General features: G+C 43.4%; 1 protein-coding gene across 2 annotated transcripts in view; it reads right to left on the bottom strand.

Moving 5' to 3' along the window:
* Positions 1 to 15,290, bottom strand: part of BMP7 (bone morphogenetic protein 7) — a 141,544-nt gene extending 126,254 nt beyond the window's left edge. For both annotated transcript variants that reach the window (XM_070744572.1, XM_070744573.1), the window contains exon 1: positions 14,280 to 15,290. In XM_070744572.1, coding sequence (XP_070600673.1) covers positions 14,280 to 14,706 — 427 coding nt within the window. In that variant the 5' untranslated portion in view covers positions 14,707 to 15,290. The remainder of the gene's footprint in view (positions 1 to 14,279) is intronic.
* Positions 15,291 to 19,198: the final 3,908 nt, after the last annotated feature.

Genomic DNA, 19,198 nt, shown 5'->3' with positions numbered 1-19,198 from the left:
ATAATAATAATTTGTATGCTGCCCAAGTTCCAGCAACTCTGGTCAGTTAAGATGATGATCTTCAGACTGTGTTGGTTTGGCACCTTCTGGACTTTCTTCTGGACTTTCTGAACTTTCCAGCTATTATGGACAAAGAGGAAGGTATCTGGAATTTGCACCTGGTGCAAAATGTTGCTGTATTAATTGATACAAGATACAAAAATGACACACTATCCCTATTGAAAGATCTGCTTTTGTTGCCAATTGTTCTCTGAAGGCAATTTAGGACATTGATCTGACCTTTAACCCTCAAAAACAGATTAGAGGCGGACTACCTGAGGGACCACTTTTCCATTATGAACTCGCTTAGATGTTAACATCTGCAGGAGAGGCCCCACTGAAAAGGTCAATTTTGCTGTCAAATGCCCGTTTAGGAGAAAGGCTCTTCTGCGTTGGTTCCAGGTTTTAGATAGAATGAATTTACTTCAGAGTGTATTTGTTTATTTACAGTTTTCATAGCTGAGCCTACCTAAATTATAATGCCTAAATTCTACCTAAATTATAATGCCAAACGATACAGGAATTAAAAACCTCCCTGGTGATCCACTAGGGTTGAAAACCTCACTTGTTTGGGAATGCTTTTCAAAATATGTTAGACAGATTCAGCAAATATATTGGGGGTGGGGTTGCTCCAAAATGTGACAGCCACAATGTCAAAGTAAACTACATTTCATTCTGCCTATAGAAAATCTATACAGATGCAATTTTTCACCATCAAGTGTCTAACTGTGAATTAATTTTATCATGAAAAAAGTGAAATCATCTTCGTTCTGACCTCAGATGCTAATGAGTTTTATGGGCAAATTTGGGCAGCTTTCATCGTTGTGATATAAGAACAGTTTACCCCTGCCTTCCTCTAGGATCTGTGGTTTTTTTAGTTTCCTATCTTAGCATCTAAATTTTAATATTTTGCATTATGGTTTTTAGAAGAATTCATCACCAGTCGGGCACTTCCCAAGCACCTAGGACTGCGTGATGTAGCGGCAAATTATGTTTGCCGATCCCAGTAAAGCAGCCTTTTGCAATTGACAGATGGAGATTTTGTCAGTTCCGGCACAAGTTCCAGTGGATCATCTGTGCCACAGCATCATGTCTATGCTTGTAGTCAGTCTGTACGATCTTTTTGCAGCAACTGAGTATGTGATCGATTGTTTCATCTGTTTTTTTTACAGAGTCTGCACTTTGGATCGTCTGTTGATTTTTCAATTCTGGCTTTGACAGCATTTGTTCTAATGGCCTGTGCTTGTGCCGCCAGTATTAGTCCTTCTGTCTCCTTTGTGAGTGTTCCACTTGTAAGCCATAACCAGGTCTTTTCTTTATCCACTTTGCCTTCAATCTTCTCCAAGAACTGGCCATGCAATGCGTTGTTCCGCCAACTGTCCATACGACATTGAGTTACAGTTTTTCTGTACTGGTCCTTGGTTTGCTTCACCTTGAAAAGTTTCCTATTGTTGACCTCCATCAACGCTGACTCTTTGCTCTCCTTCACATAGTCAGCTAATGCATGCTTCTCTTCTTCCACTGTCTGCTTCACTTGCAAAAGTCCTCTGCCACCTATTTTCCTTGTTATTATTACTATTATTATTATTATTATTATTATTATTATTATTATTATTATTATTATTTATTAGATTTGTATGCCACCCCTCTCCGGAGACTCGGAGACTCACTCATCTAGATCTGCCATAAAAAATACACATGGTTTTATTATGGGCTTTAAAATTGTCTTTTTAAATTGTTCATTTTTTTAGATATTTCAATAGTAATATGTTTGTTCTTTTTGACTGTGAGCTGCCCAGAGTCCTTAGGGAGTTGGGCGGCATACAAATAGAACTAATAAGCCGAGGTGGCGCAGTGGGTAGAGTGCAGTACTGCGGGCCACTAAAGCTGGCTGCTAAATCTGCAGGTCAGTGGTTCAAATCTCATCACTGGCTCAAGGTTGACTCAGCCTTCCATCCTTCCGAGGTGGGTAAAATGAGGACCTGGGATTGTGGGGGCAATATGCTGGCTCTGTTAAAAAGTGCTATTGCTAACATGTTGTAAGCTGTCCTGAGTCTAAGGAGAAGGGAGGCATTAAAAAAATTGAATGAATGAATAGAAAGATAGATAGATAGATAGATAGATAGATAGGTAGGTAGGTAGATAGATAGATAGATAGGTAGATAGATAGATAAAGGCTTACACTGAAAAATGAATTAGAAATACATTTGCTTGGGGGGAGGCAGGGGGGAAAAAGGTGGCAAGATTCTCAAGAATGACCACTTTCATTCAAGCCAATTCCCCTAAGATTTCTATGACTACAAGTCCAACATCCAAAGATTGAAACAACCAAATTCATTGCAAGCCTCCATTTATTCCAGAAAGTGCATAGGTTTCAGTTTGGGTGAAAACAACTTATTTTCTTCCACCTCTCTTGGGCTATTTACATATTTTGTGTGCAGGTGGTACGAGTCTATAGTTTGTGGAAAAGTTTTATTTTCTCGTGGCTCAGGGAAAGCCAACAATCTGAAGAATTGCTTGGGGCCTGTTTTAAGGTAAAGGAAGCAAACCGTGGTTGCTAGGCAACAGCCAAGCACTTGCTTACTGTTCTTAGGGAATTTCAAAACAATGGGATCAATCCAGGTGATGTTCCCTTCCCAAACGCCCAATTTATAAGAAGGACTGCCAATGCGAAGAGACTGGGAAACTTGTAGCTCTCCTTACCTGGCAGACTATTTTTCCTTCCTTTATCCCTGTATTTGCTGGATTTCAGCCCATCAATGTAGCCCAGTGTTTCCCAACCTTGGCAACTTGAAGATATTTGGACTTCAACTTCCAGAATTCTCCAGCCAGCATTCGCTGGCTGGGGAATTCTGGGAATTGAAGTCCAAGTATCTTCAAGTTGCCAAGGTTGGGTAACACTGATGTAGACTACAGCATAGCTATAGAATTCTAAAACTACTTTTATTAAGGTGGACCACAATAACATAGTTCACATTTATTTATTTATTTATTTATTTATTTATTTATTTATTCATTCAGTCAGTCAGTCAGTCAGTCAGTCAGTCAGTCAGTCAGTCAGTCAGTCATCTATCTATGCCGCCCAATCCCATTATTTTTATTTTTATTTTTTATTTTATTAATAGAGTTGAAAGGGACCGTTAGGTCATCGAGTCCAACCCCCTGCCTGAGCAGGAAACCCTACAGCACCCCAGCCAAATGGAAGTCCAATCTCCTCTTGAAGGTGTCCAGAGTTGGGGAGTTCACCACCTCCCCTGGCAGGCAGTTCCATTGGTTGATCGCTCTGACCGTCAGGAAGTTCTTCCTTATTTCCAGGTTGAATCTCTCCTTGGTCAGCTTCCAACCATTGTTCCTCGTCCGGCCCTCTGGTGCCCCGGGGAATAAAGAGACCCCCTCCTCACCGTGGCAACCCCTCAAGTATCTGTAAACTGCTATCATGTCCCCTCTAGACCTTCTTTTTTCTAGGCTGTCCATGCCCAGTTCTCTCAATCTCTCTTCGTAAGTCTTTGTAATTCACTTTTTTCAGTGGTGTTGTAACTTCGAATGGTCACTAAGTGAACGATTTCAAGTCAAGTACTACCTGTATTAAGAAGATGGTGGGAGGGCACAGCTTTTGGAAGAGGCTTTCCTGAAGCCTGGGGAGGGTGAAAACGGCTTCGCCTCTTAGGAAGGCCAAAATCAGCTGGCCAGCGCAAGCACGCCCTCAGAGACGGCTCTGTGTGCCACCTGTGGACCTATAACCTCCATGTACCTTACAGCGCATTACAGAATTACAGAATTACTTAACCGCAGCAACAGGAAAAGTAAGCACCATTTATTCCTCCTTTATCTTTTGATTCTTTTTTACAACTTACAAAGCCACTCTGTCTTTTTTTTTTTTATAAAGGATTATTTGTTCCTAATCCTAACACAAAATCTTTTAAATCTCCACCAATCCCTGCAAAGCTCACCCACTTTGCACCTTCTGGAAAACTCGTTCTTTAGTTCTTAGTAGCTGAGGCATAGAAAAGTGAGAAAAAGGATCTAATTTAAAGAACACACACAAACACAGAGAGAGGGGGGAGAGGGAGAGAGAGAGAGAATAAATGACACTGAGTTATTTCAAATATAGAGTCGCTTTATTTCAACCTTTTCACTGCATGCAATCTTTTTAGCAGTATAACAGGTCCTTACCCACAATACGTTTTCGATTTTGTGTTATGACACTTCCTTGCTGCAATAGTTCAACGTATGTAACAAGACTCTACCTGGGAAACACAATGCCTGCAAGGGTATCTTTTTTCCCAACCATGGCACTGTTTAATACAGAGGCTGCAATTTTTGAAAGATTGCTATAGAAAGCTTTCAATTAAAAGAGGGTGGGAGGGGAGAGTGGAATCTCTCTGACAATAGATCTTCTAATTTTCACTGTCAATAGAAATCTGTAGGCTCCCAAACAGGTGCTGGGCTTGACTATATAGTCTGGTGAGCAATGAGTCTAATTCTAATTCATTAAAAAGTCCATGAACAAGATGGCCTTTGTCCTACAGAGATGAAAGACCTGCAGCTATAATGGGATGAAAAGGTGTACAGAAGGATGAAGAAAGCTATTAGAGATCTATGTCCTTCCTTAAACATGTCCCGGCTTGCATTCTTGACAAGAGAACAAACCCATGCAGAGAAAACTCACTTCATTCCACCTGGCTATTTGAAAACGACTGAATCTTTCCTATCAGCTTACTAATAAAAAAATTACACTAAAAGAGAGAAAATACCACTGTGACAGAATCATTACTTCCAGAATAGCATATTTCATGCTACAGTGTATACAATGGCATAACAAAATGGATTAGTTTTCCTTAGATTGAGAAGGGGGAGATGTACAGGTGGGTTATAATAATAATAATAATAATAATAATAATAATAATAATAATAATAATAATAATTTGTTGGATTTGTATGCCGCCCCTCTCCATAGACTCGGGGCAGCTAACAACAATAATAAAAACAACATGTACAATCCAATAATAAAAAAAACACTAAAAACCCCTATTATAAAACCAAACATACACACAAACATACCATGCATAACTTGTAATGGCCTAGGGGGAAGAGCTATCTCAACTCCCCCATGCCTGGCGGTATAAATGAGTCTTGAGTAGTTTACAAGGGTGGGGGCAGTTCTGATCTCCGGGGGGAGTTGGTTTCAGAGGGCCAGGGCCACCACAGATAAGGCTCTTCCCCTGGGGCCCGCCAAACGACATTGTTTAGTCGACGGGACCCGGAGAAGGCCAACTCTGCTGGACCTTATCGGTTGCTGGGATTTGTGCGGTAGCAGGCGGTTCCTATCAGTTTGGACTGGTTCTATAGAACCATTAGTAACATGCCCACCACGCCCCCGAACCATTTCTCTTGGTGGCGCCACAGGCAGCCCCATCTTGTTTTTTGCTTCTGCACATGTGCAGAAGTTGTTTTTAAGTACTGCGCATGCACGCACGCGGCGTGTCCCTGAGTGAACTGGCAGTAGAAGAATCCAGAACCCACCCGTGGGGAGATGATTAGATGATTTCCACTAGGCTCGGTGTTTGTCGCTCTTGATAGTTTGGAGATGTGTGAACTGCAACTCCTCAATATTCCCCAGGCAGCTATGCTGGGAAATGCGATGCTGTGCTACTTTTTCAAGAACTGTGTTCACCAGTGTTCCCTCTAATTTTTTTTTGGGGGGGGGACGGAAAAGTATAGTGTCTGAGCGGCAGTCCCTTCGGGACTGGGCGGCACAGAAATAATAAAGAAACAAACAAACAAACAAACAAACAAACAAAGAAAGAAATAAAAAACCCACCCTGTTTTGCCTCAGAGAATTTCAAAATAAAATACTGTACTGTGTGTCTATAACAGTGAGCTCATAATAGGGCAACTCTATCAATATCAAAATGCCGCTTAAATAGTTGAGCTACTTTCAAACTAGATTTTGATTTTCTTTCTCTCTTCCTTACTCCCATTCTTTTTCTTTCTCGTTTCCTTCCTCTCTTTTTTCTATCTGTTTCTCTCTCTTCCTCTCTCTCTCCTTCCCTCTCACTCTTTCCCTCTTGGCTTCTGGGCAGGTTTGGAAAACTCTGAGTTGATGATGATTTTTAAGTGAGCGACTGCTCACTGCTCAGCTTAGAGGGAACTATGGTGTTCACTCCATACATTTAATTCAGTTAAATTTCCAGGACTTATAAACTTGGATAATTTTAGATTTTACTTATAAGATTTGTGTACAGTATCTGTATCTTCACCTTGCCATGTGAAGCTTACCTGTTGGGATTATGTTTGGTTCATTGGAGTGTGTGATAGCAATTCAGTACTAGAATAATTCACACACAGTCTTAGGAACAAGGATTTTCTTCCCCATCCAAATTCATATAGGCTAAGTTAGTTCAGACCACAAACAGTTGATAGCAGTTTTTCTCAACTTTGGAAGCTTGAAGATGTATGGACTTCAACTCCTAGAATTCCCTACTCAGCATGCTAGCTTGGAAATTGGGAAGAAGAATCTGAACTCCAAATACGAACTGAATAATCAAATTATCACAGATAATCCCCACTCGGTTAAAGACCTTGGTATACTAATAACAAAAGATTTAAGTGCCAAAACCCACTGCAACAATATAGCCAAGAAGGCTTCAAGAGTTGTAAACCTAATCCTGCGTAGCTTCTGCTCTGGCAATCTCACACTGCTTACCAGAGCTTATAAAACTTTTGCCAGACCCATCCTCGAATACAGCTCATCTGTTTGGAACCCATATCGCATCTCAGACATTAACACCCTTGAAAATGTCCAAAGATACTTCACCAGAAGAGCCCTTCATTCCTCCACTCGAAATAGAATACTCTATGAGACTAGACTTTCAATCCTGGGCCTAGAAAGTTTAGAACTAAGACGCCTTAAACAAGATCTAAGTATTGCCCACAAGATCATATGCTGCAATGTCCTGCCTGTCAGCGACTACTTCAGCTTCAACCACAACAACACAAGAGCACACAACAGATTTAAACTTAATATTAACCCCTCCAAACTTGACTGTAAAAAATCTGACTTCAGTAACCGAGTTGTCAAAGCGTGGAACTCATTACCGGACTCCATAGTGTCATCCCCAAACCCCCAGCACTTTACCCTTAGATTATCTACGGTTGACCTATCCAGATTCCTAACAGGTCAGTAGGGGGAGAGTACAAGTGCACTAGAGTGCCTTCCGTCCCCTGTCCTATTGCTCTCCTATATCTCCTATACCTTTCTTCTATTCCTATATCTCTTCTTCTATTCTTTCATTGATATGTTCTATTACTATACCTTCTTTTCTATTATTTCTTAGATATATTTTACTATGTGTATCTCCTCTATAACCTTCATCATGTATTTTACTATGTGTATATAGATATATACCCACTAAAACCCTCATTGTGTATTGGACAAAATAAATAAATAAAATAAATAAATAAAATAAAATTTAGGAAGCTGAGAACCATACTTCTAAAGGTTACCAAAGGTGAGCAATATTGGTTGATTGTATACTTGTGTCGTGACAGAACAGGACTCCAACTTGTAGAAATATATCCTGCATAGAAAGGCAATATAATGCACTATGAACTATGCATTGATTTATACAGTAATAAAGAAACTGAAGTCCCATACATAAACCATGCCAAATGATAATCAAGGTCTCCCAATTCATTGTTTCAATGGAAAGGTTTCCAAAGGGTTCCTTTTAAAAACAAAACAAATCAATGTTGGTGAACATCGCTTAAACTTTCATGTAGGCTAGGTTCACACATGTTAACTCATAATGCGGTCAATTTGGATTTATTTGCTCAAATATGCATTCTTAAAGCAACCTCTGCTGACCCACTATTGACCAGGTATTCACCTCCCAGAATTTCCACCCAGCTTGATTTAAAGAGGCTTTAAGCTCCCTCATGTTTTTTGGCCCTTTCAGTCCCCTTCCCTTCAATGATCGTCCATGAAACATTTTCCAAAACTACAGTGGTACCTCTACTTACGAACTTAATTCGTTCCCTGACCAGGTTCTTAAGTAGAAAAGTTTGTAAGAAGAAGCAATTTTTTCCATAGGAATCAATGTAAAAGCAAATAATGTGTGCAATTGGGAAACCACAGGGATGGTGGAGGCCCTGTTTTCTCCCAGGAGATTCCTAGAGAGGCCCCACAGAGGCTTCTCCTTGTCTTTTCCGGCCCTGTTTCCTCCCAGGAGATTCCTAGAGAGGCCCCACAGAGACTTCTCCACGCTTTTCCAGCCCTGTTTCCTCCCAGGAGGTTCCTAGAGAGGCCCCACAGAGGCTTCTCCCTGCCTATTACGGTTACTGTTTTGGAGGCTCGGGTTTGTAAGTGGAAAATGGTTCTTGAGAAGAGGCAAAAAAATCTTGAACACACGGTTCTTATCTAGAAGGATTCGTAAGTAGAGGTGTTCATTGGTGGAGGCACCACTGTATCTTGTGTTCGTCAACTTTCTTAGCTGAGTGGACATTTGCAGAATCAGGAAACAAGCCCTAGGCACTGCACCTCATGTTGCAATAAGAAAGAAGAATCCGGCTATCATTTGTGGTGTTTCCTATGCAAAGGGTGTGTTCCCTCTTTATGACTTTGTTTAGGCCAAGCTGGGTAGTTGGGGAAGGGGGAATGGTCTAAAGTTCTCTCTGTTCTGAACTTCTATAAAGATTTGGTGTGGATTCGGAGACATCCAATCTGTACATGCAGTGGTTTCACAGACAACACGTGATCTAGGCTAAAAACAGATACACAGAAACTCGTACCTATAATTATACATTTTAAATAGAACTTTGCCCTAAAGAGTATTCTACTCAAACCCAGCTGGTTTATTCAACCCAATTAGCAAACAAAGAGAAACCCCGATGAATAATAACTCCAAAAAAAAAAAATAGTCAGCCTAGCCAAACTGAGAAGTGACAACTTTCCTTTAATTTGTTTAAACCCATTGCCATGTGCTCATTACAAGCCACAGCAAACAAGGAACTATCAGGAAATCTCTCTTACCTCCTTAAGTTCCAAATCCACAACCTGCTTTGCCTCCCCACCCTCCGACCAAAGTTTTTCCTCCTCTGAAAAGGTGCATCGTATGTAATGAGTCTGTGGACTACAAACCAGATTGAAAAGGATTTTGTTGAATAAAGCAAGCTAGCTTTTTAGAACAGCTTTATTCTTTCCACTGGGACCTTTCCATTTATAGAGGCTTCTGCAGCAACTCCATTGCTCTTCAATATGGTCCAAATCCTTTAACATGCACTACAAGGTTTGAGATCTTGGGATCTCAGACCCAGGATTGAACTCGCTATCATTGCAAAAGCATTGGGAGAGAGTTAGAAGTGTATATGCGATAAGACATAAGGTAACAATAATCAACTGTTATCTTACGCAAATGTATCTCTGAGCAATTTCCAGAATGTATTCATGAAACTGTCATTAATTCATTTATGATGCACAACAGTTCAAAATAGCAAATAAAACCGGGAGCTCTTTAGACTAATTTTGCAAATATCTTGATAAGCAATTGGTATCCCTTAGCAAACTTTTGTTCACAGTTAACATATATGAGGCTATTTTCACAACCCTGGACTGGACATTTAATCAGTGGATTAGATGAGGCTATGGTATTCTCACATTACCCACAACAAAGATTGCATGTTATAGTCATATATTTTTAAGTAGAAGAAAATTCAGTATTTTGTTTCTAGTTTATATTATTATTATTATTATTATTATTATTATTTTATTATTTATTGGATTTGTATGCCGCCCCTCTCTGCAGACTCCGCAGATTAGAGCAGTGTTTTTCAACCAGTGTGCCGTGGCACACTAGTGTGCCGCGAGATATGGTCAGGTGTGCCGCGAAGCTCAGAGAGAAAGAAAGCAAGAGAGAGAGAAAGCAAGAGAGAAAGAAAGCAAGAGAGAGAGAAAGAGAGAAAGCAAGAGAAAGAGCGAGAGAGAGAGAGAGAAAGAACTAGAGAAAGAAAGCAAGAGAGAGAGAGAGAGAGAGGGAGGGAGGGAAGGAGAGAGAGAGAAAGACAGAGGGACGTAGGGAGGGAGAGAGAAAGAGAGCAAAAAAGAGAGGAAGGAAGGAAGAGAAAGAAAGAGGGATGGAGAGAGAGAGAAAGAAAGAGGAAGGAAGGGAGAGAAAGAGGGAGGGAGAAAGAAATAGAGCGAAGGGGAGGAAGAGAGAATTTTTTTGTCCAAACTTTTTTTAGCTGCCCCCCCCCCCCCCGCTCAATGTGCCCCAGGGTTTTGTAAATGTAAAAAATGTGCCGCGGCTCAAAAAAGGTTGAAAATCACTGGATTAGAGGAATAACTCTAATGTTTTGGGGCAGAGGTCTTCAAACTTGGCAACTTGAAGACTTGTGGACTTCAACTCCCAGAATTCTCCAGCCAGCATAGCTGGCTGGAGAATTCTGGGACTTGAAGTCCACAAGTCTTCAAGTTGCCAAGTTTGGGGACCCATGTTTTGGGGGGAGGGGCGTAGTCAAGATTTCAATATCAGAAGGCTCTAACTCAATGGTTCTCAACCTTCCTAATGCAGCGACCCTTTAATACAGTTCTTCATGTTGTGGTGACCCCCAACCATAAAATAATAAAATAATTAGGAAACTCAGGGGTAGATTCTAACTTACCTCGCTGCCACATGTGCAGTGCCGAATATATATATTTTTAAAGCTATAAACAAGATGGTGACACTTGCACCATGGTGGAAATTTGGCTTCTGCACATGCTCAAAAGTTCCCATATATGCGCAAGTGTCACCATCTTGTTTACGGCTTTAAATATATATATATCTCCCAGTAAGGGTGTGGCTAGCTGATGAGGCCAAAACAAGGCCAAAAGGTGCCATCCTAGTCTCCCTTAATTTTCAAATTCAGCAAAAAACATGTGACACATATAGATAGAATTGTCGGGTATCAATAAAATTAACTGCCTTGGAAATGGCCCTGGGTTGGGCCGAGAGGCAAATAAGGAGCTGTGATGTTCCTTCAATACACCAGGTTGATTCAACACAAAAATATGTAACCCTTCCCTGGTGCAGAGCTGAAGGGATTGGATACTGTAGCCTAGAGGATAATTCTCTGCCTTACAAGGCAAAGGTTGCAGGTTCAAGTCCCAGTGGCTATGGCTAGCTGATGAGGCCGAAATAGATCTATCCTAGTCTCCCTTAATTTTCAAATTCAGCAAAAAACATGTGAAAACATATAACATATGTTTGTTGAATATTTAAAATTAAGGAAGACTAGGATAGTGCTATTTTGGCCTTGTTCTGGCCTCATCAACTAGCCATTCCCTTACTGGGATTTGATCCCGGGGCTTCTGCCTTGTAAGGCCGAGAATTAACCTCTAGGCCACCAGATCTGATCCCTTCAGTTTTGTAAGGGTATTGCTAGCTGATGAGGCCAGAACAAGGCCGAAGTTCTCAGGCGAACACTGTGAGACCTAAGCTGCCTTCCTTCTATAAATACTGGTGGCTTTATAGAAGGAAGTATTTATAGAAGGAAGGCAGCTTAGGTCTCACAGTGTTCGCCTGAGAACAAGGACAGAAACACCAGCCTGAAGATGATGAGTGGGACCTCATCGAAACGTCGCCAGAAATTTCCAAATCCTACACGGGAAGAAACCCGAATATACCAAGACCGTCATACCTGTACCCGTGAAAATCTACGAAAACAAATATATATATATATATATGTGTGTGTGTGTGTGTATGTGCATGTATATATCTCTCTATATATATTTGCAGTAGTGGGTGGACCTGGCTGGAGATGAATAGAGGAGCGGTGTCTCAGTTCCTAAGATATTTGGAAATATGTGTTTTCCAATGGTCTTAAGCAACCCCTGTGAAAGGGTCATTCGACCCCCAAAGTGGCTGCGACCCACAGGTTGAGAACCGCTGCTGTAACCTAACTCTATACATTAGAGTTATTCCTAGAAACAAAACAAAACAAAATTGCTTAAAGCAATTAAAATGCAGAAAATGTCACCTGTCCAGTGGATGACACAAGGATCAAGCAAAGCATTTGCCCAGCTACCTTATTGCAAGTGTGCAACTTAATGGATTCAGTGATTACAGATTAATTTCACTAAAGTCCTGCAATTTGTCATCCATCCCAACCCTCTGTTTTCATACACTAAAGGCAGTTCCACTCATTCCCAAATTAATGTGTTAAGTATTACAACTTTCGATTCATGCAGGTGCACTCCACAAGGTCCTTTAAGGCCAGCTAATTGCAAGATTTCAAGGGGTAGCTTGAAAATAAAGAGCTGGAAGAGCACTTAAAAACCACTCAACAACTGGTTACCCATTAATCCAGTAGGGCTCGTATTTAGAGGGGAAAGTTGCTGAAATTCAACAAATTCAACAAGTCAACCCTTTTATCACTGTGTCCAAGATATATGGTCGGAATAAATGCACCTTAGTAAGAATCCACATTGATTTACAAAAGGATTTTGGAGATGATAGCTTCTCTGTTTGCTCATGACCCAAACCAAACTTGAGAATATCCACCCTTTTGATCTAATGGTGGTTTTAAGAAGTAACATAAATGCTAGTTCTACTTTCTTTTCTAAGTGCCAAGTTAGACAAGGGTCTCAATTCACAGATTTGGCTTTCACAACATCAGGAAGCATACACCGAAGATACCGTGCCAAATACATCTAGAGACACGCTATTATCCATGTGGTTGATGCGAGAATCAGAAAATGTTCCGGTAATAAAGCTACTTTATAAAGGCGGAAAAAAATCAAAGTATTTGAAAAATAACCAAACAAAATTCTGTTTACTTAACAGAGAACCTAAGAAGCTATCAGTAAAGGATATTTTTTTTAAAAAAAAAAGTTCTTTTTTTTTTAACCTGTGAGTAATCAAGTAAAAGTCTGGAAGGAACATAAACAACAATTCCTGACGGATTCATGCCAGCCATAAAGGAAAACAAGGCCGCTGAAAGGTTCAGGTTTAAGCAGGCCCTTAATGAACCAATTACTATGGGTCATTTTTGTTTCCCACACTACAGATCAGCATGGGGCACAGAAGATGGCGGCCTCTGCCCACATAATTTAATTTTTAAATTTTTAATTTATTTTGTTTTGTCAAGTACGTATTGGTGGTATACAGAGATATAATAATATTTATATATATGATACTAGTAAGAGAGAAACGTTAGGACAGGGGATGGAAGGCACTCTTGTGCACTTAAGTACGTCTCTTATGGACCTCTTGGGAATCGGGAGAGGTCAACAGTGATAGTCTAAGAGTAAAGTTTTGGGGGTTTGGTGATTTAACGTTTAAATATATTGAAAGGGTTAAATAAGGTTCAGGAGGGAAGTGTTTTTAATAGGAAAGTGAACACAAGAACAAGGGGGCACAATCTGAGGCTAGTTGGGGGAAAGAACAGAAGCAACGTGAGAAAATATTATTTTACTGAAAGAGCTTGGAACAAACTTCCAGCAGACATAGTTGGTAAATCCACAGTAACTGAATTTAAACATGCCTGGGATAAACATATATCCATCCTAAGATAAAATACAGGAAATAGGACAGACTAGATGGACCATGAGGTCTTTTTCTGCTGTCCATCTTGATGATGCTTCAGAGTCTAGTAGTGAGTTCCATGCATCAACTACTCAGTTACTCTCGGTTACCTGGACCTGGGAATCTAGGACAAGTCTCCTCAGTGCTCAAAGATCTCTGGTAGGTGACCAGCCTTGGGGGTTCCTAGGACCAGGTGCTGGTCCCATCTCCATCAGGTTCTTCCTGTCTTCCCAAGGAACCACCTTCTTCAGCCACCTTTTATTTTATTTATTTATGTATTAGACCAGTGTTAAGAGATCTGGACTTCAACTCCCAGAATTCCCCAGCCAGCCTTTGCTGGCTGGGGAATTCTGGGAGTTGAAGTCCAGACCTCTTCAAGTTGCCAAGGTTGGGAAACACTGTATTAGACAACAGATAAAAGAAGAAGACAATAGGACAGTACCCACCCCTTAACACAGTGTTTCCCAACCTTGGCAACTTGAAGATCTTTGGACTTCAACTTCCCAGAATTCTGGGAGTTGAAGTCCAAAGATCTTCAAGTTGCCAAGGTTGGGAAACACTGCCTTAACAAACCTCTAAGGAAAGGTGGGAGGTCAACCGTAGACCTTCTGACCCAGAACCTTCTGACCAAGCCTTCCGAAAACCACTTCCCACCCATCATCCAGAGCAGAGACTCACCCATGTTCACGAAGCTCATGACCATATCTGCCTCGGTGAGGAAATTGCTGTCCTGCAGACTGGCCAAGGGCGGCCCTTGAGTGCTGAAGATGGGCTTGTAAGGGTAGGAGAAGCCTTCGCCGCTCTCGCTCGGGCCCTCTTCCTCCACCGCCATGGCGTTGTAGAGGTCCAGCATGAACATGGGAGCCGAGTTGTGCTTGCCGTGCAAGTGGGGCCTCGGCCGGTGGGGCAAGCCCAGGATGGAGAGGATCTCCCGCTGCATCTCGCGGCGCTCCTGGCTCCGGAGCCTCCGGTGGATGAAACTCGAGTGCACCTCGTTCTCCAGGGTGAAGTCCGCCAGGGCGCACCGCAGCTCCAGAGCCCAGAGGAGCATCCAGACGAGGCGGGAAGCAGCCAACAGCTGCTTGGACCACAACGCCGCGCGCATCTCCGACACGGGTGTGCGCGCGCGCCTGTGTGAATGCGTGTAGATCTTACCAAACCGGCCGGACGAACAAACTGACCATTAAAAAACAACAACAACAATAACCGGGGGCAGCTGAGCGGAGCGCCCCGAGAAGGGATCACTCGGCTCGGCAGCTGCCCCGGGAAGCCGACCGCGAGGCGCGCATGATAAAAGCCCCCCACGGCGGAGAAGAGGCTCAGTTAGCCAAATCCATACACGGCGGGTTTGGGGGTGGGGGGGAAGCAAGGAGATCGACCGATCGGACGGCCGCCCCACCAACCACTTCGCCGCTTCTCGCGGGGAGACCAGCGGTTCCTTCGCTCGCTCGGCCGGCCGCTCCGCTCCGTCTCCCGCGCGCGTCTCGCCGCGAGTCTCGGAGTTTCTGAACTGCTGCTTTCTTTTCTTTTCTTTTTTGCGCGAAGCAACAGGCGGCAGCTCGGGTGGGCGGAGCCGGCTTCTTCCTCCCCAAAATGTCTGTGAGGAAAAGCCGCAAGAGGAGAGCGAGCGAGCGAGTCAAGGCGCTTCCCTTGCAGGGCTCCGACGTTAGCCGGGAGGCATTTCCAAAACGAGCCCCCACCCCCGACCCCGCCACACGCACGCACTCTCGTTTCCTCGCCTCAGGTTCCTTCAGCCCCCTCACGCGCAACGCCGACCGGCTCAGGTTAAGAACCAGCGCGCGGGGCGCACACACACAAACACACAGACACGCGCGCGCGCTCGTGGCGGGTGGTTCCGCGGAGGGCCCGGCCCCGTCTTGGCCGAAGGGAAGAGAGAGGCACTTGTTTTGTGTGTACGTCTACGCGCGCGGCCCGGCCCGGCCCGGCCCTGGGCGGTTCCCAGAAGAAGAGCGGAGCCCACTTGCGTAGTTTGGTGCTCCCAGGTAAGGCGCGTGGGCGGCGGGGTTTGGCTCGATTCTCCACAGCGGGAAGGGGGATGTTTTGGATGGCGAGAACTTTGGCGGTTGTGCTAAGGACTTTAAAATTCTGCCTAAAGGAGGAGGGGGAACTTTCTGACGGGGAGAGCGGCCTGCGGAGGATGTGAAGGCTGCAAACACCTGAGACCTTCAAGAGGAAATTGGACTGCCGTCTATCTGAAATGGTATAGGGCAGGGGTGGGCAAAGTTGGCTCTTCTATGACATGTGGACTTCAATTCCCAGAATTCCGGAGCTAGCATGATTGGCTCAGGAATTCTGGGAGTTGAAGTCCACAAGTCATAGAAGAGCCAACTTTGCCTACCCCTGGTGTAGGGGATTGATGGCAAACCTTTTTTTTCCCCTCAGGTGCCAAAAGTGTGTGCATGCACTATTGCTCATGTGCACATTATTATTATTATTATTATTATTATTATTATTGTTATTGTTATTGTTATTGTTATTGTTATTATTATTATTATTATTATTATTATTATTATTAATTCAGCACCCCCATGCACCCCAACTCCTGCGCATGCACGCGTGACACCCCCCTGCACAGCCTCATTGCTACAGATGCGCGCACAACTCTCCCATACTCCTCGACTTCCAGTAGGTCTGGTAGGCCTGTTTTCACCCACCAGGTTTCCCTGGAGCTTGGGGACTGGGGAAAATGCCTCCCCTGCCTCCCTGGAGGCCCTCTGAAGGCCAAAAACATCTTCCCAGAGCCTCCCCAGGAGGCTCCCCATAGCTGACTGATGGACACGTGTGTGTTGGAACTGAGCTAGAGCAATAGCTCGCGTGCTGACAAATATGGCTCCACGTGCCATATAGGGTGTAGGGTCCCCTGCTTGGGGCGGGGCGGGTGGACTAGATCAATGATTTTCAACCATTTTTGAGCCGCGGCACATTTTTTACATTTACGAAACCCTGGGGCACATTGAGCGGGGGGAGGGAGGGGGGCGGCTAAAAAAAGTTTGGACAAAAAAATTCTCTCTCTCTTCCTCCCCTTCACTCTATTTTTTTCTCCCTCCCTTTCTCTCTATCCCTTCCTTCCTTTCTCTTCCTTCCTTCCTCTTTTTTGCTCTCTTTCTCTCTCCCTCCCTCCCTCTGTCTTTCTCTCTCTCCTTCCCTCCCTCTCTCTCTCTTGTTTTCTTTCTCTCTTTCTCTCTCTCTTTCTTTCTCTTGTTCTCTCTCTCTCTCTTGCTTTCTTTCTCTCTCTCTTGTTCTCTTTCTCTCTCTCTTTCTTGCTTTCTCTCTCTTGCTTTCTTTCTCTCTGAGCTTCTTTCTTTCTCTCTGACCATGTCTCGCGGCACACTGGTTGAAAAACACTGGACTAGATGACCTACAAGGTCCCTGCCAACTCTAGTAATCTAAATGTATAGGGGGTGAATGCTTTTCTTTCTTTTTTCCTGACCCGCTAACCTGTTTTTGTAAAGTCTGCTCTTTTAAAAATTGTCCTTCTCATATTAGTAGTATTAGTCTACGGAGAGACTAATATTAATACTACTAATACTAATACTAGAAGGACAATTTTTAAAAGAACGCACTTTACAAACAAAAAACAGATTGGAAGGTCAGAAAAGAAAGAAAGAAAAGCATTCACCCCTATAAAGGGGCGTTCATAAGTGCACTGGTGTGCCTTTCGTCCCCTGTCCAATTGTCTTTCCTTTCTTTCACCTATCTTATATATTCTCTTCCTTTCACATATCCTCTCCTCTAAGTTCACTTTCACCCTCATTTATATTATCACGTGTCTATTTTTCTTCCTATGTATTTGTGTATTGGACAAATGAATAAATAAATAAATAAATAAATACACTTAGATACAGATAAAGATTACTACAGTTGGCAGGGACCCTGCAGCTCATCTAGTCCAACCCCCACCCCCATAAGCAGTAGTCCCTACACCAGTGATGGCAAACCTTTTTCCCCTCGGGTGCCAAAAGACCGTGCACATGTGCTATTGTGCATGCGTGAGTGCCCACACCCATAACTCAATGCCTGGGGAGGGCAAAAACAACTCCCCCCATCCACCAAAAGCCCTCTGGAGGCCGGAAATGGCCTTTTTCTCCCAATTTCTGCTGGGCCGAGTAGGCTCGTGTTTCATCATTCCCAACCTCCAAAGGCTTCCATGGAGCTGCAGGAGGGTAAAAACGCTCTGCCCCATCCCCGCAGAGGCTCTCTGGAAGCCAAAAACACCCTCCCAGAGCCTCTGTGTGAACCAAAAGTCAACTGGCCAGCATACACATGTACATTGGAGTTGACCTAAGGCAACGGCTTGTGTACCAGCAGATTTGGCTCTGCGTGCCATCTGTGGCACCCGTGCCATAGATTCGCCGTCACTGCGCTATACCATTTCAGACAGGTGGCAGTCCAATTTTCCTCCATAGAATTCTGAGGATCCGGTGGCAGGATAAGGTGCCAGACACTGAAGTCCTCTCCATAGCAGGCCTGCCATCGGTTCCCATCCTGCTGATGAAAGCTCAGAAACACTGAGGCCATGTTGTTAGGGTGCCAGACCATCACATCCTTAAACAGCTCCTCTATGGTGAGCTGTCTAAAGCAGTGTTTTTCAACCAGTGTGCCGTGGCACACTAGTGTGCCGCGAGACATGGTCAGGTGTGCCGCGAAGAAGGAAGCTCAGGTTCTGGTCTCGCAACTTTTTGCTGAGAGAGTGAGAGAGAGAGAGAGAGAAAGAAAGCAAGAGAGAAAAGAGAGTGAGAGAGAGAAAGAAAGCAAGAGAGAGAGAGTAAAGGAGAGGAAGGGAGAGAGAGAGAGAGAGCGAAATGAGCAAAAAGGGGAGGAACAAAGAGAAATGAGAAAATGATTGAGACAGAGAATGAGAGGAAAGAGAGAGAAACAAAAGAGAGAGAGAAGTGACTTTTGATTTAAAGCATATGATAAAAAGCACCCAAAGAATAAGAAAGAAAAAAACCCAGCCCTCACCTGTTTTGGGAAATGGTTCAAGAGTGTGTATACACACACACACACACACACACAAGGGGGGAGGAGACAGGGATGGAAAAAGAGAGGAGAGTGTCTAAGGGTGTCATTTTGTGTCATTTTGGTTGGTGGTGTGCCCCAGGATTTTGTAAATGTAAAAAATGTGCCGCGCCTGAAAAAAGGTTGAAAATCACTGGTCTAAAGGAAAAGCGTTTGCAAGGAGGACAAAGGAAGCGATACAAAGAGACGCGTTGAAAGCCTCCTTCAAGTCCCTCGATATCAACACTACTTTCTGGGAAACCCTGACACAAGACCAGCATGGTGCAAGCTGATCCACCAAAACTGCCAGACATCTGAGGCCAGAAGAACATTCATAGCAGAAGAGAAGTGAGCCCTCCACAAAGCCAGAGCTGCAAATGCTGTGACAATGGTCTGCCCAACATGTGGCAGAACATTCTGTGCCCAAATAGGCCTTACCAGCCACCTGTGGACACATCACATACAGCCCACAACCCATTAGATGTCAAGGTCCTCTTCGAACACGATGGACGAAACTCAACATTAGTATTAGTATTAATTCTTCATTCCTTTTCTTTCTACTTATTCATTCGGTTATA

This window comes from Erythrolamprus reginae, chromosome 3, assembly GCF_031021105.1.
Source record: "Erythrolamprus reginae isolate rEryReg1 chromosome 3, rEryReg1.hap1, whole genome shotgun sequence".
In the NCBI taxonomy this organism is placed as follows: Eukaryota; Metazoa; Chordata; class Lepidosauria; order Squamata; family Dipsadidae; genus Erythrolamprus; species Erythrolamprus reginae.
Note: the sequence above shows the minus strand (reverse complement) of the source record. Positions and strands in the feature narration are given on the sequence as shown.